Here is a 24207-nt window from a genome sequence, read left to right as displayed (position 1 = left end):
GCATAAAACTTGTTAAACAAACTAATGTTTCAGCATTTAATTGCCTAGTGCAATTGATTACCCATGACAAGGCTAATCAAATGACAAGGCTAATCAGAGCACCACTTCTTAACATCTCTATATTTGCTAGCAGGAGGCATTAAAATGTTATTGTAAAAAAATTCAAATCCATTCCTCCTCAGTCAAGTCTTTAGACCACAAGGCTATGTCATGTAACTCTCAAAGTGGATGATTCCAAGTAAATCCATTTTAAAAAATCAGAGTTTAAATTCAGTAAAGGTGATAAAATCTTAATCTTTTAAAGCTATCTAATGGCAAAAACAGCATATGATTAATGTGATTTCTTACACGTTTTTACTCTGAGGTAAACACATAAATGAACACAGCGTTCAAATAATGTTGATATTGACCTTGGGAGACTGGCTTCAAGGTTATTTAGAGAAGCAGTGCTGGGAGGAATCATCTTTAGTCAGATGCTGACACCCACTGGTGGAAAACACAAACCTTTCCAAACAGGAGCCCTAGACAATGCAATAGAACGAAAAGATCAAAGTAAAGTAGATTTTTCTACCAACCATGATCTCAGTTTCGCCGCCAATGTAAATGGCATGGACTGCCTATCCCACAACTTGAATGTAAACATGAAAGGAGATGGGTGTTCTCAACTAAAGCTGTTTCTGCAAATGTTCCATATTTTCCTAAAATATTAAGATAAGCTGTGCTGCATATCATTCCATCTCTATGAAATGTCCCAAAGAGGCAAATCTATAGAGACAAAAATTATGTTAGGTTGCCTAGGGCTGGTGGGGTTCGAGGAAAATGGGGAGTGACTGCTGGTAGAAAAGGGGTTTCTCTCTGGGGTGATGAAAATATTCTACAATTGGACTGTGAGGACCATAGCACAACCCTGTGAATTTATTAAGAATCAGTAAGTTGTACACTTCAGTTGGGTGAATTATATGGTGTGTGAATTATATATACCTCAATAGAGCTATTAAAAAGAAATAAGCTGTGCTAGACTCTGAGCCATCTCCTAACAAATAATGCTTATGAATCTTAAAATGAAGTGGATAAAATTGGCCTAGTCCTTTCTATGGTCCTAAGCATTCTCTACAATCAAAAAGCCTTACACTGTTTACATGAAAAAGGAATTCACGTTTAATTCATTTCCTCCTCTTCCATGATTCAATAAATTCAAAGCCTGGAATACAATGAATACCTTGGTCTTAAGACCACTTTATTTATTTATTTATTTTATTTATTTATTTTTTTTAAAGATTTCACCCATTTATTTGACAGACAGAGATCCCAAGCAGGCAGAGAGAGAGGAGGAAGCAGGCTCCCTGATGAGCAGGGAGCCCGACTTGGGGCCTCGATCCCAGGACCCTGGGATCATGACCCGAGCCGAAGGCAGAGGCTTAACCCACTGAGCCACCCAGGCACCCCAAGACCACTTTATTTTTAATTTAAATTATTTACTTATTTTAGAGAGAGAGAGAAAGAGTGAGCGCAAGGGGAGGGGCAAAGGAGAGGGGGAGAGAGCTGAGTGTGGAGCTGGATGTGGGGCTTGATCTCAGGACCTCGAGATCACAACCTGAGCCGAAATTAAGAGTCAGAGGCTTAACCGACTGAGTCACCCAGGTGCCCCAGACCACTTCTTAAATGGTAATCTTTCCCCTAATATTTATAACAGAAAGGGAAACAAATGTATTTGTTAATTAATATATAATAGAGGAGGAAATGTAACCATAAAATGATCTTAGCCCTTATATGGATAATTAGAGAGGCTAGGACACTGGGGTTCTATTTGGAATTTTTAGTAACTCCTGGGTGTTAAGAGCTTGAGGAAATCACTTAGAGTTATTTCTCTGTAAATGTAAACTGCTGTCTATTGAGAGAATGTAAGCATAGGATATACTTGATTAAAAGATGTAGGGGGCACCTGGGTGGCTCAGTCAATTAAGCATCTGCCTTTGGCTCAGGTCATGATCCCAGGGTCCTGGGATAGAGCCCTGTGTTGGGTTTCCCTACTCAGTGGGGAGCTTGCTCCTCCCTTTCCCTCTGTCCCTCCCTGAGCTTATACATTCTCTCTTTCTTTCTCAGACAAATACATAGAATCTTAAAAAAAAAAAAAAAAAAAGATGTAAGACCTATCAGGATGCCTAGGTGGCTCGCCAAAAAAATAAATAAATAAAGTACTAACTATAAATATTAAAAGGATAGAACTATTTATTTATGGGGCACCTGGGTGGCTCAGTGGGTTAAAGCCTCTGTCTTCAGCTCGGGTCATGATCCCAGGGTCCTGGGATCAAGCCCCACATCGGGCTCTCTGCTCGGCGGGGAGCCTGCTTCCTCCTCTCTCTCTCTGCCTGCCTCTCTGCCTACTTGTGATCTCTGTCTGTCAAATAAATAAATAAAATCTTTTAAAAAAAATAAAAAAAGAACTATTTATTTACATATTTGGCCAGAACGATACCAACAACCATGTGGCAATCAAACAGCTTTTTTCACAACAGTGATTCACAAATTTGCACTTACATGCTGAGCCTGAAAAAGAGGGCATCCTATGCTTTTTTGGTGAGAAATCATAAAATACTTTTTGAACAACTAAATCTCCAACTTCTTAATTTAAGTTTTATTGAGCTATATGTCACATCCCATACAAGTCACCTACTTAAAGTGTACAATTCAATGGTCTTTCAGGTATTCAGAGCTGTGCAACGAGCCCCATAATCCTCTGATTGCTTTTTTTTTTTTTTTAAGATTTTATTTATTTAATCATGAGAGACAGAGAGAGAGGCAGAGGCAGAGGGAGACTCGATCCCAGGACCCCGGGATCATGACCTGAGCCAAAAGGCAGACGCTTAACCATCTGAGCCACCCAGACACCCCCATCTGACTGCTTTTTAACAGAACACCTAAGTCATAACAGTGAAAAAAGCTGCATGGTCATATTCCCTTCTATCTACAAGTCCCCATTAATGGTGGATGTTGGTTCATCTGAATCCTGGGGCCTCTCAGTTCTCATAAAAGGATATGATTTTCTTCTGTCCAAGTGGATTTTTAAATATGTGACTTGGATTTTAGTGAAGAAATTAAAATACCTATCATCCTTCCTCTTGCCAGAGCATAGGTATTGATCGATCTTTCAGCAAAGGTCTGACTGAAAACTGTCAAAGGATATACAGGCTGCCTTTTCCCTTTAGAATTTCCAAAATGACAAAGAGCTCTTCCACTCAGGCTGACTTTAACAGTTATTTGAGGATGTGGAGAATATATTCAGGTTCACCAAGAAAGAATGCCATGACTGCTTAGCCATGTCTGCTAGAGAACCAGGGTGGGAGCGGGGCACACGCGGTCTCCTGCCTGAAGTCCTTGCGTCTCAGCGTTAACCCCAGATCCAACAGGGTGTGACAGAGCTGTGTGTTTCAACTGCATTATTTGGACCCCCAGTAATCACTGAAATGCACTCTGGCGTTCTGGCCCTACCCTGAATAAAAAGGAACGTCTCAAGAAACACGGACAAGAAAACCACCACTATATTACTAAAATGCTGGTTTTGAGGATCTTGTCCACCTTACTTTCCCCAAAGGAGAAATTTCTCAGGTCTAAGAGCCAGAAAATGCTTTACTCTTCCTGGATATCTGGTTTCCATTTATCTTATAAATAATGTGACTCTTACAGCTGTCTCCTTAAAAAAAAAAATTTTTTTTTTTATTTGGACATAAGGAATCTCAAGGTGCAGAGTTTGATGTGAAGCCCACCTATAGCCAGGTTTTTTTTGTAATATAGCCAGGGGCTTTTTTTGTAATTTGGTGCCACGCCACAATTTCATCTTTTTCTACTCACCCTGATTTGTTACTCTATTTTTTTTGAAGACTTTGTTTATTTGAGAGAAAGAGAGTCCAAGCAGAGGGGGAGTTGCAGAGGGAGAAGCAGGCTCCTCAATGAGCAGGGAGCCTAATGCGGGACTCGATCCCAGGAACCTGAGATCATGACTTGAGCCGAAGGAAGATGCTTAACTGACTGAGCCACCCAGGAGCCTTCTATTTATTTTTAAACTTTTTATGTTCAGCGTGTGTTCCTTTTTGGATGTGGCAGGTTGTAAATAAATGAAGAAACAAATGAGATGTAAACAGGTAGCTAAACGGGTTAAAAGAGGGTAAGTTTTAAAACTAACTTAAGTTTTCACAATTTTATAGGGTTATCAAATCCATAAAATACTTCTTATTTCTTAGTATCCTTCCTATCAGTTTGTTATTTACTCTCCCATTTTATTCTTTTGATTGGTCTTCCCCAATCAGACCATTTCAAAAACAGATCTCAAGAAGGGGAGAAGGATGCCAACGGAAAAGAGTCTCCTCTACCATCTCTAGAAGAAAAAACAAATCTTTGGGACAGCTCATGGAGAGAAAAAAAATTCTTAACCTTTGTGAAGGAAATACTCTTGTATTGGGTTTTTGTCTGGAATTTTTTTCCAAAAGCAAACTGTAGGGGGCGCCTGGGTGGCTAAGTCAGCGAAGCAACTGCCTTCGGCTCAGGTCACAATCCCGTTATCCTGGGATCTAGTCCCACAGCGGGCTCCTGGCTCAGCGGGGAGCCAGCTTCTCCCTCTGACCCCTTCTCTCTCGTGCTATTTCTCTTTCTCTCTCTCTCTCTCTCTCTCTCTCTCTCTCTCTCAAATATATAAATAAATAAAATCTTTAAAAAACAAAAAACAAGCTGTATCCCCTTTTGGTAATAAAGTTCTCTAAGAATACAATGGTCTCAGGTGTAGAAATAGCAAATATTCACAGGCCCCAAGGCGGCACTTAATACCCTGGCAAAGGTACGCGCCTCCCTGTGGGCAGCTGCCCACCATGAGCTGAGCACTGAGCCATGGGTACGGAGGTGGTAGTAGAAAGTTGCCCCACCGCAGTGCTGACGGATTCATTCTGTGTTCAAGTTTCCAGTCATTTCATTTGATTACGCTTGGGTGTGTTTTTACGAGATGGTTGCAGCTAGTCTAAGTTGTAAAAGAAACATGTGCATTTCCATTACCGAAATAAGTATCAAATCCTCGTCGGGTTGGAAGGCATTCTTTCCGGAACATTCCCAGGTGCCATTTCCCGACCATATGGGTAGTGTAGCCTGCTTCTTTTAGAAGCTGGGGCAGCAGTTTTTCATCCAGAGGGACACAGCTGGGCTGACAGGGCCAGATGATTTGGTGTTGTAAACCTGTGTGGATCTTAAAAGAGACAAACGTGAAAGTATAGACTGATGGTGTTGAAACATCCTAAACAAGCAGATAAAGCGGTTGCTTAATTTATTGGACACATCTGCAGATGTGACTGTTGAACTCTATCCCTGTACCAGCTTCGGGATATTTCTGAATGGCACTTTACTCACTTATTCAAATAAGATAATGGACATAAACAGGATTGAGGGGGAAATGAATAAAAGGACTCCAATAAACAGTAGCTATTTCAACAAATATTTATCAAGGAATTATGTTAGAAACTATCAACTTAGGATTTCACCTCCCACCTCAAAAGAAGTCACTGTAACACAAAGTGTGGATCTATCAAGGAAAAAGTGTTCCAATTTTTGTGCACGTGAGAAATTTGTGTTTGGTGTGGAAGGAGCTTCTGTAATCTTTCCAGATTTGGTGATTTTTTTAAGGGTTATTCAGAAATACAATTAAAGTAATGATTTGCTTTCTTTATTCCACTTTATGGAAACCATAATTTCAAAAGTCAGTGACCAACTTTTTCTTAAGGAAAAAAAAGCAGCCATCTGACCCACATGTTGGGAGTGGTTCACACAAGTACACCTAGGGCGCAAGGACCACACAACAGTCAGGCTTTAAGAAATGACCCCTGGTTGGGGCGCCTGGGTGGCTCAGTGGGTTAAACCTCTGCCTTCGGCTCGGGTCATGATCTCAGGGTCCTAGGATAGAGCCCCGAGTCGGGCTCTCTCCTCAGTGGGGGGTCTGCTTCCTCCTCTCTCTCTCTCTCTCTGCCTGCCTCTCCACCTACTTGAAATCTCTGTCTGTCAAATAAATAAATAATATCTTTTTAAAAAAAAAGAAAAAAGAAAGAAATGACCCCTGGTTGAGTCTTGGTGTGATATTCAAATAGAATATCCACAATTACATGAGAAGCTATTAAAGTAACCCTTCCTTTTCCAACCACCTGTGCGAGGCTAGATGTTCTTCATAAACTTTAACCAAAACAATATATTACAACAGATTATAACAACCTAGCTATCTTCTACTAATAGAAGATACATACAAAAACACAAAACAGTATTACTCTTCTCATGTAATTCTCTTATGTTAGATAATATAGTCATTTTCATAAGCTATTGATGTTAACAGGTAATGGGACTATTACTGCTGTTTTTCAATGAACAAAAGTATTTTTAAATTTCTATTTCAATTTCTCATACAGTGAAATTTGAAAGGTGTAACCCACAGAAACATAAGCTCTTTGGGGTCTGTAATAATTTTTAAGCACACACAGAGTTCCTAAGACCAAAAAGTTTAAGAATTGATGTAATAATATCCAGTAGTGGTCCCTGCAGTGAGGGAAATAAAGTAGGACAGGGAAATGGTGACAGAGTTGATTTTTTGAGAGGGTGGCAAAAGAAATTTGTGGAATTGCTATTTGAACAGTAATATGAATTGAGTGAGAGAGTGAGACGGCCTTGCAAAAATACAAGGCAAGAATATTCTAGGCATCAGAAGTAAAAAGTGCAGAGACCCTGAGCCCTGAACTTGCCAGATGAGTCTGAAGGCCAGCAGGGAAGCCAGCATGGTCCCGTCACAGGTCCTGTGCTGGTGGGCGGCTGGCCAGCCCTGCTGGGGCCCTATCGGAGCAGAGGCCCCAGGGGCCTCCATCCTAGGCCGAGCACCACTCCCTCCCTGCAAACCTCACACCTCTCCTCCTTGTCCCGGCTTTGCCAGGGAGGTGCTTTCCTTTGCTTGATGTGGGACTAGGGTCTCCCCTTCAACTCTGCACTGGACACTAGCCTTCTCTAGAAAGGGCTAGGTACTCCAGATTTCCCTGGAATAAATGGGGCTCTGGGAACACAGAAGGTTGAGAGTGCCAGTTCTCAACCCAAGCCCTAAGTCCCTGGCCTCTGTCAGCTGTCAGGTGGGTTGCACGCAATTATTAATAGATGGTAAAAGTGTGTTTGCAAATGCTTTACTGGCTTTTATCATTTAAGACAGAATGCATAAAGCTGGGGGAGTTAAATCCTATCTCAGCTCTATCACCGAGGACACAGTCAACATTCAACAGGTGTCACAGTAATAACCGTAAGCTTTGTTATTAAGAACATAGTGAGCCTTTCCCACTATGCTGCATTTTACTTTCTAGAGAGCCCGCGTGGCACTGGAGAAAACATGCCCCTAAGCCCAGAGCTGCCCCAGGAGCCTGTGGTGCTGCATGTGAACACCAGATAAAATGTATACTCAGCTACTCGTCTATGGTTCCGCAGGCATGACAGACTACTGATGCATCTCTGGGTGTCTCAGTTCACATACTGACTTACACGCACCAGATCCACAGATTTTTATTGCGTTTGAAATACATGGCAATGGATAGATATAAAGGAGAAGCCAAAAAAAAAAAATCACACATACTCTCTTTTTTTCCTAATTTATTTTAAGCTACTATTGAATAGTTTTCTCCTAAGCTTTCACATTGCCTTGAATTTCATTTTTTGTGGAACTTTCCAGAACCACCACTTTGGAGTAGCACTTGCCACTGCTTCATTTCCTTCTAGCTTTCCATATCCTTTCAAAAGAACCACATACAATACCTAAATGTGAAATTAAAATGGGTTAATCTATTTTTTGTTAATGATTTTTATTAACATATAATGTATTATTTGCCCCAGGGGTACAGGTCTGTGAATTGTCGGGCTTACACACTTCACAGCACTCACCATTTCACCTACCTTCCCCAATGTCCATAACCCAACCACCCTCTCCATATCCCCTCTCCCACCAGCAACCCTCAGTTTGTTTTGTGAGATTAAGAGTCTCTTATGGTTTGTCTCCCTCCTGATCCCATCTTGTTTCATTTTTTCTTTCCTTACCCCCAAGCCCCCCCACTCTGCCTCTCAAATTCCTCATATCAGGGAGATCATGTGATAAAAATGGGTTTATTTTGAAGGTGATGGATAATTCCCTATCTTGATTGTGGTGATGGTTTCATAGGTATAAACCTATCAAAACTTATCCAACTGTATACTTTAAATATGTGCAGGTTATTGCATGTCAATCATACATCAATAAAGCTTTTTAAAAATAAAAGTAAGGGGCACCTGGGTGGCTCAGTGGGTTAAAGCCTCTGCCTTCGGCTCAGGTCATGATCCCAGGGTCCTGGGATCAAGCCCCGCGTCGGGCTCCCTGCTTGGCGGGGAGCCTGCTCTCCCCTCTCTCTCTACCTGCCTCTCTGCCTACTTGTGATCTCTGTCTGTCAAATAAATAAATAAAAAGATATCTCAAGCCAAGAACTTTGATTATCTTTAAAAAAAATAAAAAATAAAAATAAAAGTAAGTTTAAGATTTCTATTAAGATTTTTCATCTTTTGGGTACCTGGGTGGCTCAGTGGGTGAAGTGTCTGCCTTGGGCTCAGGTCATGATCTCAGGGTCCTGGGATCCGGCTCCCTGCTCAGTGGGGAGTCTGCTTCTCCCTCTCCCTCTGTTCCCTAGTCCCCCTCCCCACTCATACTCTCTCTTTCTCAAATAAATAAAAATCTTAAAAAAAAAAAAAAAAGATTTCTATGCCTTTCCTAGAAATCATTGGACACCTCCCCTGGGATAAGTGCCAGATGCCTTCCAGTTGCCTTCCAAATCCACTCTCTGCCTTCTGTCCTGCTCTCTGCCCCGGGAGGCTGACCTATGGGAACCAAATAAGGGGACTCTGTACCTTCTGGCTTCTGACTGGGTTCAGCCGAGGCAGACCCCTGACAGGAAATTAGAGGGAAGGAAGAGATGAGTCCAAACGGCCAGACCCTGTCTCTCTGTGCAGGCCATCCTGAAGGCAGCCGTCTCTACGTGACACTTTGTCTCTGGGTTCTTTCCTTCCCACCTTTCTGGTTCAGGGCTAGCAACAGCTCCTCTGGGTTACACACCATTACTTGTGTTCCCTTTCCCCCAATTCACACTTTTTTTAATAGTCCCTTTATAAATAAACCTCCCTAAATGATCCTAATTTGAATGTGCTATCTCTTTCCAGCTGGGATCCTGAATAATAAGGATGCTACAATATCCAGGCTGGGGCAAGAAACATTGCTCTCAAAATACACACACACACACACACACACACACACACACACACACACACCCCCCAGATCATAGAAGGATTCTGTTCGTGGTTAACAACGTAAAATTTCCTCAATAGAAAATCAATCCTAGATTCAAAAACTTTATAATATATACTAATTGGCAACAGTGCAGGATAAGGAAAGATAATATTGTAGGGAACCCAAGACCCAGTGGAGATAAATGCTATGCCCAGATTTCTTTAAACAGAAAGCTCATCCATCACACACACAGAATTAATTCTAATAGCTATGAAGCCCTGCCAGGGGATGCTGTGTGATTCGGTTTTCCTAGTCCATGGGCACCAAGCCAGGTGGTCAGCTGAAGCCTGTTTCTATTATCTACAATCATATGGAGCAGAGAATTTGTTCTTTTCAATTCCCGAGAATTTATGTGACAGAGCGTTTTTATGACATTACTGGGGAAGCGGAAGCCAAACTCTGGATGGCAGCCAAAGACATGTTTTTAGTCTGTTCAAACACTATTTGAAGTAAGGAAGCTGTAATGTGTAGAGAAGCAGTAAACAGGCAAATGCTGAGCTGGTTCCAACTGAGCACTTTAGTTTAGCACAGAATTATAGATCCACACCACGCTTCGTGGGGCAGGATGATGACAGGGCACCAAGAGGAACCAACGAAAAAACAAGTGTCCTTTTGCAAACACAGCAGCCTCTATGACAATTCCATTCGAACCCCCCTCTTCAACGTTCAGAGAGCAGGTATGAATGGAGAGGATTATAGAGCTAATACAGGACAGTCCAGAGGAGCTGCTCTATACCGATCACGTGTGGCTATCTCTTCTTCATTAAACCAAAGCCTCTTTCCAAAAACAGCTTCCCCTCTAAGATTTTACTGAACCGTCCAGGCTTTCCTGCACAAACGCAAAAGGTCCACATAGTCCGTGAAGGACCTGGCTTGTCTCTAGGTTCTTTCCATGAGATAACTGATGAGAATCCTTGTGTGTGTGTGTGTGGTTTTTTGCATATAAAATTTATCTGATCCTGTGAGTTATTCCAGCCTGTGTAAACATGGAAGATCCTATCACTGTCGTCTCATGAACTGAAAAAAGAGAAAGCTCTATCTCCTGGAGGGAGAAGGAAGGAGGGGGGCTCCCACCCTCAGAACCTCTTCCTATCCCTCCTTAAGCGGTCCAGGCGGTCTGTTGATTGGTTATCTGCAGGATTTGGAAGCTCAGAGGGCACTATTTCTGCCACACTGATAATAAACTCCCCCAGGGGCTCCACGAACCACCGCCACACATGGGGCAATGAATGCCGTTTCTCTCCTAACTTAATAATGCGAGGTAATTAATATCCAGGTGAACGGCAGGAAGATCCTGTCCTATCAGTTGGACCTGTGCACGATGCACTCACACCCTCACAGCACCCACGTTTTTGCACCCCTCCTGCTACGGTCCACCCTCCGTTGGGGCAGCAGAGGCAGCCCCACCCTCCGCTGTATACACCAGGGGGCTGAGAGGGAAGCTTGGTGACTGGAACACAATTGCAGATCCTGCTGGCGGCCAGCCAGGAGCTCAGAATCTCCAGCCTGCTTCTGAGTCGGTACACTACAGGTTTTAACCACGGTCAAGTACCACTCACGCCACCGTAGGGCTTGGGCCTGCAGCTGCCCCACAGAACAAATGGCTAGTGGAGAATCTGTGCCCTCCCCACCTTAAGCCTTGTGAAAAGCAGTCAGCTGCCCACCCTGTCAAAGCCAAGAGCTACAGAACACACATTATGTGTGTCAGGGGCCTGAGTCTGCCATCTGGCCTGGTCCTCCAGAACCCCGGCTGCAGAGCTGGCTGGTGTCACTGACAGTTTTAAGGGTCTATTTATTTTGGTGTTGATTACCAAAGAGTGTAGATCTCTGGTTGAACCCACTAAGGGATGCTGTTTGTAGAAAGAATAAGCAAGGCAAGAACTGAATCAGTGCCTTCCTCCGTTTAAATTATAAATCCAACCCAAAGCCCCAAAGGCAAAGCTAGGAAAACAGGGAGGAAAAGAAATTTTTAGTAAAGTGATAGGACTAAAGAAACACAAACAAAGAGAGTTACCAGACAGTGACAGCTTATGTTCAGGGTGATTCTTGAAATAACAAACCCCAAAAATCAATTCTCAAAAAAACCCCATAAGTCAGTGGGTCCTACTCCACTAAGCCCCAAACTTATTTATTTCCGCATTTCCAATTATACGGGAAGTAAGATATGTAAAACATGGAATTGTTTCTTTAAAATATTTTCAATGTTTGCCAAATATGGCTTCCAGATGCCCCTTGCCTTCTGGGAAAATGCTTCTTGGCTCTGGCCAGGCTTACGAAAGATACCTGGCTTCAGCAAAACAAAAGACCGATCAAAACAAGTCATCTTCGGGGCTCCCTGCATTAAAGCCCCAGTGTGTGGTGTGTTTTAGGAGGGGGCTGCCTTAGTTGTCACTGTGGAGCTAATGCATCCTCTGTCCCTCCCCTACCAAAGCACAGGAATAGAAGCGAACAAGTGCTTCTTTTCCGAGGTGCCGATGGTCCCCCAGCTGTAGGCTCTTATTTCTGACTCCCTGGATGCCACTGCCAGACGGTACCACGAATACTCCCAATCTGTGACCTACTTCTTTCCCCTATCACCTTGCCCACTTCTAGCTCTTCACTCCTCTTTGTCCCACTTCTAGTCGTAGAGCCCAGGGAGGGACGACCAGGGACAGGAGTCCACGGTCCCCAGGAGCGGCAAGCAGGTGGGGGGTTGATAAAGGATGGGCAGGCAGGGTGCTGAGGGCACTAAAGAAAAGAAGCAGGGAGGTGAGAGCATCCTCAGGCAGAACCCATTCCTCTTTCTGTGCCAGTAGGCAAGGCCCTATTCTGCCTGGAGCCATGAGTCTCAGCTGCTCACATTCTTAAAGCAAACTTGAAGCCTAAGTCAACAATTACCCACAATGCTGCTGACAGTCCTCTTCCTATATTTCCTGTCCAAGGTTCTATGTTAGGGGTGAGTGAAAAGCCCTGAAATGTCCTGTCCATTTATCAATGTGATTAAGAAAAATGTGACTTGGGTCCCTTAAGAATGAAACCTTGGAGTTATCTTTCATTGCTTCTGTTCCCTGCGAAGGTTACAGAGTCTGGTGGAGCGGCCCCCTCCGTTCCCAAGGTGAGAATGTTCCCAGTTGAGGATCAAAGTTACTTTCCTTACTTTTTTCCTAGAAGGAAACGTTCCCACTAAGACCTACTGCTATTTTACCCTTTAATCTTTTTTGTTTCTTAAAAAGAACGCAGGGGCCCTAGAAATGGCATATCAACCATATGCGGTGAAGACAGTGAGCTTGAACTCTCTCAGGAAATTCTCAGCTGTTAAGGTATTTAGCACATTCATTCATTTAGTTGTTCAGCACTGACTGCTTCTCCAGGCCAGCGACAAGCAAGGCCGTCTACTGGACAAGTCAGACGTGAGAATAAACCACCACACTTACAATATGTACTAAGAGTACAGAGCTATAATGAATATTAGGATTAATTAAAGTCAATTTGTAAGAATATAGAAATTTAGTATTTTCAAGTCTTCTTCTTTTGAACTAAAAGCACTATGCAAATTCTATTAGAAAAGCTGACGGATTTTTATTTATTTCTTTGACCACTTTGACAAACATCTTTATTACATACTTTTATTGGAATATATCTGACATATAACATGGTGTAAATTTAAGGTGTACCACAGTTATACATTGTGACATCATTGCCCTTGTAGCAATACTTAGCATGTCTATCATTTTACATAATTATCCTTTCTTTTTAATGGTTGGAATCATTTAGTTCCAGTTTCTTAGCAAGTGTGATGATTGTAGTACAGTATTCTTGTCTGTAGTTGTTGACTATACTGTACATTAGATCTCTAGGTCTTATTTACTGCTTGTTGCACATCTGCACCCTTAAACAACATCTGTCCTATCCTCCCACCCCGTGAAGGACTTGTAAATTAATACTTCAGTCCTGAAATTTCAAACAAGGGGAAAGTGAATGTAAAACCTATTTCATTATAGGCACAACATGTCTCCAAAGGATACCAAGAGAGTAATAAACAGGGGCTCTGTACAGGAAGGAGGGCTGAGGGCCAAGATGAAAAGATCTTTTTTTTTTTTTAAACGCATACCTCTATTTAAATCTCTTACACATGAAACTTTGAAGGTATTTCCTAAAGACAATTTTAAAAATAAGCTTACTTAAAAAAAAAAAAAAGGTAGAGGGGGATTAAAAAATTCAATTCTAACCAGAATAACATGTATCCAAGGAATACCACATGGCAGTCATTGTGGTTCCTTAAGATGTATTTACTCAGAACACAGTTAGATGAGAAACGTTCTTAGAGTAGCCTTCAATGTAACATCACTATGAAAACCGAACAAGTAAGCTGAAGTTTAATATCTTATCATGAGCAGGGAGTATGAGGACAGGAAGACCCTGCCTTCACCTCTGAGCTCCCAGCGTGCTTTTCATACCCTCCTCTGCTCAGTTCCAGCCAGAGACCTTATCTCCATTCTCAGAGCTCACTGCTGCCACTGGGTCTGCGCTGGGCTGTCCCTCCCACTGGTCTAAATTATCTTTCCCAGGATCTCTGAATGGCTGACTCTTCATTCAGGCCTCTGCCCCTATCTTCTTGGAGATAATTCCCTGAGCCACTTAGCACTTTACCTACTTTATTTTCTTCTCTACATTTATCGCCAGGCCCTTTAAATCCACTTAGCTAACTCATTTGTTTATGTGTTTATTTCATCTCCCCCCTCCCCCCTTGGTCTCTCCTTCTCCTCATCTCACCTCCAACAGACTGCAAGCAACAGGAGATCCTCAAAGTACAGCACAATGCCAGGAATAAAGAGCTGCTCAATAAATATTTGTTGAATGAAAGAATGAATGAATGCATTATACTTAGTGGTGACAGACTGAAAGCTTTCCTCCAAGATCAGGAATAAGAAAAGGATGTCCACTCCTGCCACTTCTAATCAAGAGTGTACTGTAGGTTCTAGTTAGGGCAATTAGGTAATCATCCAGAATGGAAAGCATCCAGATTGGAAAGGAAAAAGCAAAATTATTTCTATTTGCAGATGACAGGGTCTTGTATATAGGAAATCCTAAAGATATCTCTCTCACTCTCACACACACACACACACACACACACACTTTCAGAACTAGTAAATTCAGCAAGGTTGCAGGATACAGATCAAATGTCAGGTGCATTTCCATACACTAGCAATGAACAACTGAAAATGAAATTAAGAAAACAATTCCATTTATGACAATATCCAAAAGAGTAAAAACTTAGAACTAAACATAACCAAAGAATTGTAAGACTTGCATGCTGAAAACAACAAAACACTATTGGAAAGAAAGTAAAGAAGACCTAAATAAGTGGAAACATATCCCTTGTTCATAAATTAGAAGACTTACATTGTTAAGGTGGTAATACTCCCCAAATGGATTTACAGATCAATGCAGTCCCTATCAAAATTTCACTGCATTTTTTACAGAAATGGACAAGGTGATCCAAACATTCATATGGAAATGAGAGGGGCCCAGAATAGCTAAATCAATCTTGAAAAAGAACAAAATTGAAGGACTCAGATTTTCTGATTCTGAGACCTACTACTAAGCTAGAGTAATCAGGACAGTGTCGTGGTGCCATAAGAATGAACATATAGATTGATGTAATAAAATTGTTAAGTCCAGAAATAAACCCATAGACCTATGGTCAATTGATTTGTGACAAGAGCAGGAAAAGCATTCAGTAGAGAAATGATTATCTTTTTAAGATATGGTGCTGGGACAACTGGGCATCCATATGCATCCACATACCTCAAAAAAATACAAAAATTAACTAAAAACACTTCAGAGACCTAAATGTAAGAGCTGAAACTATAAAACTTTTCGAAGAAAATGTAGAGGTAAATCTTCATCACTTTAGTGGTTTCTTAGATATGCCACCAAAACCACAAACAGCCAAAGAAATTAAGTTGAACTACATCAAAATTTAAAACTGTTATACATAAAAGGACATGATCAAGAAAGTAAAAGAAAACCCACAGAGAAAATGTTTGCAAATCATGTATATGAAAAGGGTTTAACATCCAGAATACACGAAGAACTCCTACAACTTAACAATAAAAAGACAACCCAATTTAAAAATGACAAAGGATTGGAGTAGAGATTTTCTCCAAAGAAATATACAAATGACAAATAAGACATGAAAAGATGCTCAAGGCCATTAGGGAAATCCAAATCAAAGGCACAGTAAGATACCATTCCATGGCCACTACCATAACTAGAAAGCTATGATCGAAAAGATAGGAACGAGGGCTGGCAAAGATATGGAAAAACCGGAACCCACATACATTATTATGGTGGGAATGGTGTACCTCCTTTGGAAAGAGTTTGGCAGCTCCTCAAAAAATTAAACAGAGAACTGCCATATGATCTAGCACTCCACTCCTAGGTATATTCCATGAGAGGTGACAAAAAAAAATTTTTTTCACACAAAAACTTGTGCATGGACATTCGTAGCAGCATTATTCACAATAGCCAAAAGACAATGTCCATCAACTTATAGATGGGTAAATAAAATGTTGGCATATCCATACAATAGAATATTATGTGGCCATAAAAAGGAATGGTACATGCCTTAATATGGATGAAAAGATATCTACCGTATGATTCCATTTATATGAGGTCCAAAATAGGCAGATCTATAAAGTCAGAAAGTGGATTAGTGGTTGCCGGAGGCTGGGGGAAGCGGGGAAGGGGGGGTTGACTGCTAACAGTTACGGGGTTTCTTTTTGGGGTAATGGCAAGTTTTAGAATTAGACAATGATGATGACTGCACAACCTTGCAGATATGTGAAAAACTGGTAGATTAGACACTTAAAATGGTGCATTTGATAGTATGTGAAATACAACTTAAAAAAAAAAAAGTCGAGTATAAGAGGGGTGCCTGGCTGGCTCAGTCAGGGGAGCATATGACTCTTGACCTTAGGGTTGTGAGTTTGAACCCCATGCTGGATATAGAGATTACTTAAAAATATAATCTTTTTTAAAAAATAGAGTAAAGGAAAATGGGCAATATCTTATATTGCAGGTGGGAATGCAGATTCATAAAACCTATTGAAGTACAATTTTGTAGGATTTCTCAAAATTACAAATACATCTACCCTTAAACCCAGAAAAAGTCCTTTTCTAACCTTTCTAAGAATTTATCCTACCGATATTTTTAACCATGTGTAAAAAGATATATAGCGAAGGCACTGACTTCAGCTTGGACATATCAAAAGACTGGAAACAATCTACACATCCATCGTGATGTGACTGGTTAAGCAAATTGTAATATATCCATTTAACAAAATAGTATACAGATCCATGTAACAAAACACTATACAGTTGTAAAAATTGAGACCGCTCTTTTATAACAACGTGGAATTATTTCAAATGTAAAATAAAACAAACATGTCAAGAGTATGCTACCATCCACATAAAAAGAAAGGGAATGTTCACATATGTATTTCCTTGTATATACATAAAATACCTTTCGAAAGATATACACATACAATTCAGAAAACACTGTTTGCCTCCAAAGATGGGGAACGGGATGCCTAAGGAACAAATCGGTGTGTGTGCATGTGTGTGTGTGTGTGCACGCGCGTGTGCGCACGTGCATGTGCATAGGTGACAATTTCCAGTAATTTTTGAGTTTTCAAACCACTGTATTTTCTATTCAAAAAGATGAACAAAATATACATCTAAAGTATTTTTAAAATAAGTAATGAAGGTGTCATTAGGTTGTGGGAGGAAGTGTAGAGAGACCTGAATTCTAGTCCTGAATTTACCAATAACCATTTACTTCCTCTTCTGATCAGTCTCCCTTTTCCTCATTCCATCAAACTCTATGCATTTTTCACCAAAGCATGCAGGTTTAAAAAGGTTCATACATGAGGATTCTGAACAATTATATGTCTCAGTATAAAAGGCTGGGTTCAAGTTCCTGTAGAAGCAAGTTGCAGCAGAACAAGCAGCACAACCTTGCAAGACGTGTAGCTCTGAACAGGAGTAATCTCTCTTCCCGCCAGTAGATGGGGTCAGTAGCTATGATCAGGTTCATCTGCCAAATTAGAAACCTGCTCTAAGGGACACAAGGACTTAGCCTCGAAGAACTGCTGGGCTAGAAGGAGCCTGAGAGTTCAGCCCAGCTCCCATATTTTACAGATGTGGAAAATGATGTCCACCTGGTCAGAGTGTGAAGACTGACATGGTGAAGACTGGAATCCACATCTCATTATTCCCACCCAGTCCTCTTCATTAAATACTTTAATAAGCCAAAAGGTTAAAACTCAGAATTTGGGAAAATTCAGTTCAATCAGGCTAGGCTTAGTTACCACTTTACACTTTTCTAAAGTTACAAGAAGGGGCACCTGAGTGGCTCAGTTGTTAAGTGTCTGCCTTCAGCTCAGGTCATGACTCTGGGGTCCTGGGTTCAAGCCCCACATCAGGCTCCCTGCTTGGTGGGGAGCCTGCATCTCTCTCTCCCACTCTCCCGCCTGTGTTCCCTGTCTTGTTGTATTTCTTGCTGTCAAATAAATAAATAAAATATTTTTAAAAAATAAAAATAAAAAATAAAGTTACATGACTATAGGAAGGATTGGTCTTTAAATATTCTATAAAAAGATGGTTAAGTTCACAGAACTATTACATAGTTCTTTCAAGTACCTAATTTTGAAATAGTCAACAAATTTCCTCATTTTAGTGTCTAAATTTTTGCACAACCTGTGACTCGTTCAGAAATAAAACCTCTCCCCCTATTTTCATTTTACATTTAACATAGGCAACTCCTAACTTGAAACATGATGGGTTAATTTTTTGTTGTTGAGATGTTTGGAAATGACCTAAACACCCCCAAATAATGGATTATTTAGTAAATCTGAAGCAGCTCTTGTGATGATATTTTTAATAATTCTGAGCGGGCAACACAGTGTTGTGGTTACAGAGCCACACGGCCTAGCCATGTCCTGGTCTACCACTTACTAGCCCTGTGACCTTGGGCAAGCTGCTTGCCCTCTTCCAGCCTTGGTTTCCTTATTATCAAATAGGGATAAAAGTGGTACCTATCTCATCGGGTTGCTGAGAGAAATCAGTGAACTAAAGTGTAAAATGCTCAAAATGGTATCATTCAATAGTGTCTGGGGACAATGAGGCTCCTTAGTTCTCCCTGAAATGTTGGGTCCTTTAAAAAAAGAACCCTTGCTAGCCTGAGGTAATTTGTAATTGGGTCCTCTGAACTCGGGAGAAAAGTCAAGTAAAATGTTTGGGGAGGCTAGCTTGCTACACTGAGCGGTCTCTGAACTGTTTCAGAATACACAGCTTCTATCCCTTCCTTCGTTCGCTCCTTAACTACAGGATACTCTAAGCTTGTTTTTTTCTCCAAGACGGAATGGTGGTGAGTGGCGGAGAAGGATGTCAGGGGACAAAAGCAGCCAATTATAAGAACAAGTTTTATAAGGTATGGTAGTTTCCTGCTCAAGTCTGTAGGAAGGGAGGAAGTTAGAGAAATGAATGGCTCTCCCATTCTTCTGCAATTTGAGTTCAGTTCTCTTATTTTAGGGCAAATGCAGAACTATTTGGGGGCACACCCTGCCATTCTCTCCTTTCTTCTTTACTCAAATGCTCCTTTACTCCTACGAAGTGTCCAGGGTGAGATTTGCCTTTGAGCAGGAATTTCTGATTATACCTTGCACCCAAAGCTAGACCTGGGGAAAGTACTTAGGGCTGCTTGTGAAGGGAGCCATCCTTTACCTCCATGGAAACCTGGGCAAGAGCTACTTCTCAGTGCTGTAGTAAAACTCTATCTTTTCTGTTTCTACAAGTCTTCAGATCAGTGTGGAAATCTTTATCACAAATAAATCCTCCCTTCTCTTGATTTCTGGACAATGAGGCTAAGGTTGATCAAGCGGCTAAATGAACACAGATTAAGGAGGGCAAGGTTCAAGCATATCCCGTGACTTGCAGAGTCAAATATGTTTGACTCTGCAAAATAGAGTCAAAATATGTTTGTTGAATAAACAATACACGTATAAGAAGGTATGCTTGTGTTCTCAAAGAGTCTCCTTTTATTGTATTTAATATAATAGCCATAATCACATAAGGATCTTAAAATCATCAATCTTATTCAGATTAAGCAAAAAGGACACAATTTTATGGGCCTGAGATGACTACTGGATACAGGAGGGGAACAAGACCCAATTTTACCACTTTCTAGCTATGTGATTCTTAACTTGTAATCAAACTTCTACAAGTTCATTTCCTCATCTATAAAAGGGGATTAAAAGTTACAGCTACCTCATGGGCTATTTCAAGAATTCACTTTAAAAACAGTAAAGCACCGTGCAAATGTTCTCAATATTCTTAGTCATCTAACATATGTGCATGCTCTCTGTAAGTACATGAATCTCTGTTAAGTAAAGAGACGTTTTTATTTTTATTTTTTTAAAGATTTATTTATTTATTTATTTGACACACAGAGATCACAAGTAGGCAGAGAAATAGGCAGAGAGAGAGAAAGGAGGAAGCAGGCTCCCCACTGAGCAGAGAGCCGGATGGGAGGCTCGAGTCTGGATCCCTGGACCCTGGGATCATGACCTGAGCCGAAGGCAGAGGCTTCAACCCACTGAGCCACCCAGGTGCCCCTAAAGAGATGTTTTTAAAGAAAAGCTTTTAGAGATAATGTGAGCTTTCACTTCTCATCTGTCAGATTGGCTAGTATCAAAAGAACAAGAAATAACAAGTGTTGGTGAGGACATGGAGAAAAGGGAGCCCTCCTGCCCTGTTGATAGAAATGTAAATTGTACAGCCACTAGGGAAAACAGTACAGACATTCCCCAAAAAATTAAAAATAGAGCTATCGCATGACCCAGCAGTACTACTTCTGGATAGTTATCAGAAAAAGGGGGCAAACCAATCTGAGGAGATCTATACATCCCTATGTTCTCTGTAGCACTTTTTTTTTTTAACGATTTTTTTTTTTTCATTTGACAGAGAGAGAGGTAGCAAAACACGGAACACAAGCAGGGGGAGTGGGAGAGGGAGAAGCAGGCTTCCCGCTGAGCGGAAGCCCAGTGCGGGACTTGATCCTAGGACTGTGGGATCATGGCCTGAATCAAAGGCAGATGCTCAACGACTGAGCCACCCAGGTGCCCCTGCAGCACTCTTTATAATAGCCAACACATGAAAGCAACCTAAGTGCCCATCCACAGATAAAAGATAAATTAGATATAATATATAGTAATATATATTATATATAAATATATAAATGGAATATTACCCAGCCATAAAAAAAGAATGAAATCCTACCATTGTCACAACACGGATGGAACCTAGAATGTATAATGCAAAGTGAAGTCCGAGAAAGATAAATACCATATGATTTCACTTATGTGTGGAATCTAAAAACCAAAACAATGAACAAACAAAACAAGATTTATAGACACAGGAAACAGTTGGCTTCCTGAAGAGAGAGGGGTTGGGGGGGCAGGTGAAAAGGGTGAAGAGGATTCAGAGGTACAAACTTCTAAATTAAAAAAAAAAAAGTCATGAAGATATAATACATAGCACTGGGAATATAGCGAATAATATTGTCCTAATTTTGTATGGTGATAATGACAGCTAGACTTAGTGTGGGGATCACTTCATAAAGTATAAAAATAGAGAATCACTATGATGTACACCTGAAGTCGATAGGATATTCTACACCAATTATACTTGAACGATAAGTAGGTAAGAAAGGTTCTCAGAAGCATCCAACGCAAGGTTAAATCAAAATATCAGCAGCCCAAGAAAAATCAGCCCCTGAGGTGCACTCTGCGGAGAACTGGAAAAATGAATCTTTGGTCGGACAGTCCTAACCTAGGACCGCTGGGTTCGCAGGAGAGCAGGGTTGCATCCTCGGTGGGCATTCTTCTCCCCCCCTTTTTTTTTTTTAAATTTTATTTATTTATTTGACAGAGATCACAAGTAGGCAGAGAGGCAGGCGGAGAGAGGAGGAAGCAGGCTCCCCGCTGAGCAGGGAGCCCGATGTGGGGCTCGATTCCGGGACCCTGAAATCATGACCTCAGCTGAAGGCAGAGGCTTTAATCCACTGAGCCACCCAGGCGCCCCCACTCTTCTCCCTTTATTCGACTCCCCCCTCCCTCCGCTCCACTCCGGGTGCCGAGCCCCCTCCCTGTCCTCCGTGCGTCGTCCAGACCTCTCCGCAGAGGCCGCTCAGACCCTTCGGCCTACAGCTCGTAGGCCCAGCAACTAGCACTCCCCTAGAAACCCTTTCACCCCGATCTTTAGAAAACGAAAGACAGAAAAAGGGCCGGAGGAGGTGGGGCTCGGGGGACCGCGGTCGCCTCGGGGCGGACATGCGCAGAGGCCGCGGCGGCCTGCGGGCCCGGGGCGAGCGGGGACCGCGCGGCCAGCGAAGGGGAGCAGCCGCCTGGGCTGACCCAGCTCGGGAAGCTGACCCCGCTAGCCGGCGCCCGCCCCGGCCTCCCGGCCCCACCTCCCAGAGGCTCTCGGGCCGCCCGGTCGAGCGGCGGCCGCGGGAGGGGCGGAGCGCGGCGCCGGCGGCGGGCTGGCGGGCCGCCGGGGGCGCTGCGTACCTGGTAGCGACCCGTGAGCAGCTGGCTCCGCGAAGGCGTGCACAGCGGCTGCGTGTAGTAGTTGTCCAGGAGCACCCCGCCGGCCGCCAGCGCGTCCAGGTGCGGCGTGCGGATGTTGGAGCCGTGGAAGCCCACGTCGTTCCAGCCCAGGTCGTCAGCCAACACGAAGACGAGGTGCGGCGGCCGGCCGGCCCGGGCGCCTACGCCCGGCGGGGCCGCCAGCAGTAGCAGCCGCAGCAGCAACGGGAGGACGCCGGGGAGGAGCGGCCGCCGCGGGCTGGGGCCTCGGGGCAGGCTCGCCGCGCCGCGCCGGCCCATCCTTCGCCGCGCGCGGTCCCCGCGCCTGTGGCTCCGGCAGCCCCCGGCACCGCTTGCAGAATCAGGAACTGGGCGGCCGGGCCTGCCCCGCCCCCGCACGGGATCTCACCCCCGGCGGGCGGCGGGCTGTAGAGGCCTGGCCCCGGGGCCCCCGCCGCCTCTGACCGGGTCCCGAGCGCGTGTGGCGGGGGAGGAGCCAGTGGAGAAGCGCCCGGGGGCTCCCGCTCCCCGGCTCCGTGGAAGCTCTGCTGATGCTTATGAGAGCCAAGATTTCTTCTCTTTCCAGAGACGAACTTTGCAATGTAGCATCCTCAGAGGAGCAGATGTAGCCTTTTTAGTAACTCTTCGCCATTTACAAAGCATTTTCTTTAAGTTTCGCCAACAAACTCGGCAGCTAGGAACTATAAATAATGTACCCTCTTTTTCTTTTTTTTTCCGGAGCCTAACTCAGACTCACATCCTGAGCCGTGATATTTTAAAGGTCGTGGAGGAATCATTTCTAGCAAAAGAACTCATAGATTGTGCAAGTGGGAGGTCGATGGGGAGGCAGAACGCTAGGTGATGTTTGAGATGCATTTATGAATAGCATAAGACCGTGAAGCCACTTCCTCCTCACTACCCAAAAGAGGGCCCAATACACACTCCTATGGCGCAGTGCCCTTTTGAAGGTGCAGTTTTACTTAGTTTACTTAGGCTGCCCTGAGGATTTGGCCGGGGGGTGGGGGGGGGGGCTTCTGTGTGACCATTGAGTGGAATGTTCAGGTAAGAGCCTCTTCATGCCTGACTCCTCAATATTCAAGTAGTGAGCCAAAGAAGTATAGTATGTAATTTGCCTGAAATCATCTGAGGATGGAAGGAAAAAAGTCTCTTAACCGCATGCTCATAGAAGTGGCAAGTTAGCCTTATGACCAGTACATTCCCACCGCCATCCAAAACTGTCTGCCTCCTCTGTGTCTGGAGATAGACTGTAACTATTTACACTTATGGGGGCTGGTGGGTTAGGCACTCTATCCTTTCAGGTTATCTGAGTCTGATGCCATGGGAATTATTTCACAGCTTTATAAGTTGTGGGTAACTGGTATCGAGGGGAACATTTTTTTTTTAATATGTTTTCTTTAAATTCAATTAATTAACATATAATGTATTATTGGTTTCAGAGGTACAGGCCTGTGATTCATCAGTCTTATATATAATACCCAGTGCTTATTACATCACAGTTCCTCCTTAATGTCCACCCAGTTACCCCATCCCTCCATACTGCTCCCCCCGCCAGCAGCCCTCAGCTTGTTTCCTATGGTTGAGTCTCTTATGGTTTGTCTCCCTCTTTGATTTTGTCTTATTTTTTCCTCTCTTCCCTTATGATCTTGTTTTGTTTCTCAAATTCCTCATATCAGGGAGATCATATGGTAATTGTCTTTCTCTGACTGACTTACTTCACTTAGCATAATACCTTCTAGTTCCATCTACCTCATTGCAAATGGCAAAATTTCATATTTTTGATGGCTGCATAATAGTCGTGTGTGTGTGTGTGTGTGTGTGTGTGTGTGTGTGTCTGTGAACCCCATCTTCTTTATCCATTCATCTGTCAATGGACATCTGGGCTCTTTCCATAGTTTGGCTTTTTTTTTTTTTTTTTTTGGCTCTTTCCATAGTTGTGGACATTGCTGCTATAAACATTGGGGTACATGTGCCCCTTCGGATCACTACATTTGTATCCTTGAGGTAAGCACCCAATAGTGCAATATCTGGGTCATAGGGTAGCTCTATTTTCAACTTTTTGAGGAACCTCCATACTGTTTTCCAGAGTGGCTGCATCAGCTTGCATTCCCACCAATAGTATAGGAGGGTTCCCTTTTCTCCACATCCTTGCCAAAATCCTGTTGTTTCTTGATTTGTTAATTTGAGCCAATCTGACTG

General features: G+C 42.8%; 1 protein-coding gene and 1 pseudogene across 2 annotated transcripts in view; one reads left to right on the top strand and one right to left on the bottom strand.

The window, feature by feature from the left end:
* ARSB (arylsulfatase B) overlaps window positions 1-22290 on the bottom strand; it is a gene marked incomplete at both ends in the record, with an annotated part of 162767 nt that extends 140477 nt beyond the window's left edge. Inside the window, 2 exons of the mRNA XM_080804790.1 lie at window positions 5041-5227; window positions 21973-22290. Coding sequence (XP_080660916.1) covers window positions 5041-5227; window positions 21973-22290 — 505 coding nt within the window. The remainder of the gene's footprint in view (window positions 1-5040; window positions 5228-21972) is intronic.
* Window positions 1-24207, top strand: part of LOC308342884 (large ribosomal subunit protein uL23-like) — a 1151147-nt pseudogene that overhangs the window by 1101593 nt on the left and 25347 nt on the right. The window lies entirely within an intron of this gene.

The sequence above is a fragment of the Martes martes genome (genome assembly GCF_963455335.1).
Source record: "Martes martes genome assembly, chromosome: 5".
Classification (NCBI taxonomy): domain Eukaryota; kingdom Metazoa; phylum Chordata; class Mammalia; order Carnivora; family Mustelidae; genus Martes; species Martes martes.
The sequence above is the reverse complement of the archived record's forward strand: the minus strand, read 5'-3'. Positions and strand labels throughout refer to the sequence as shown.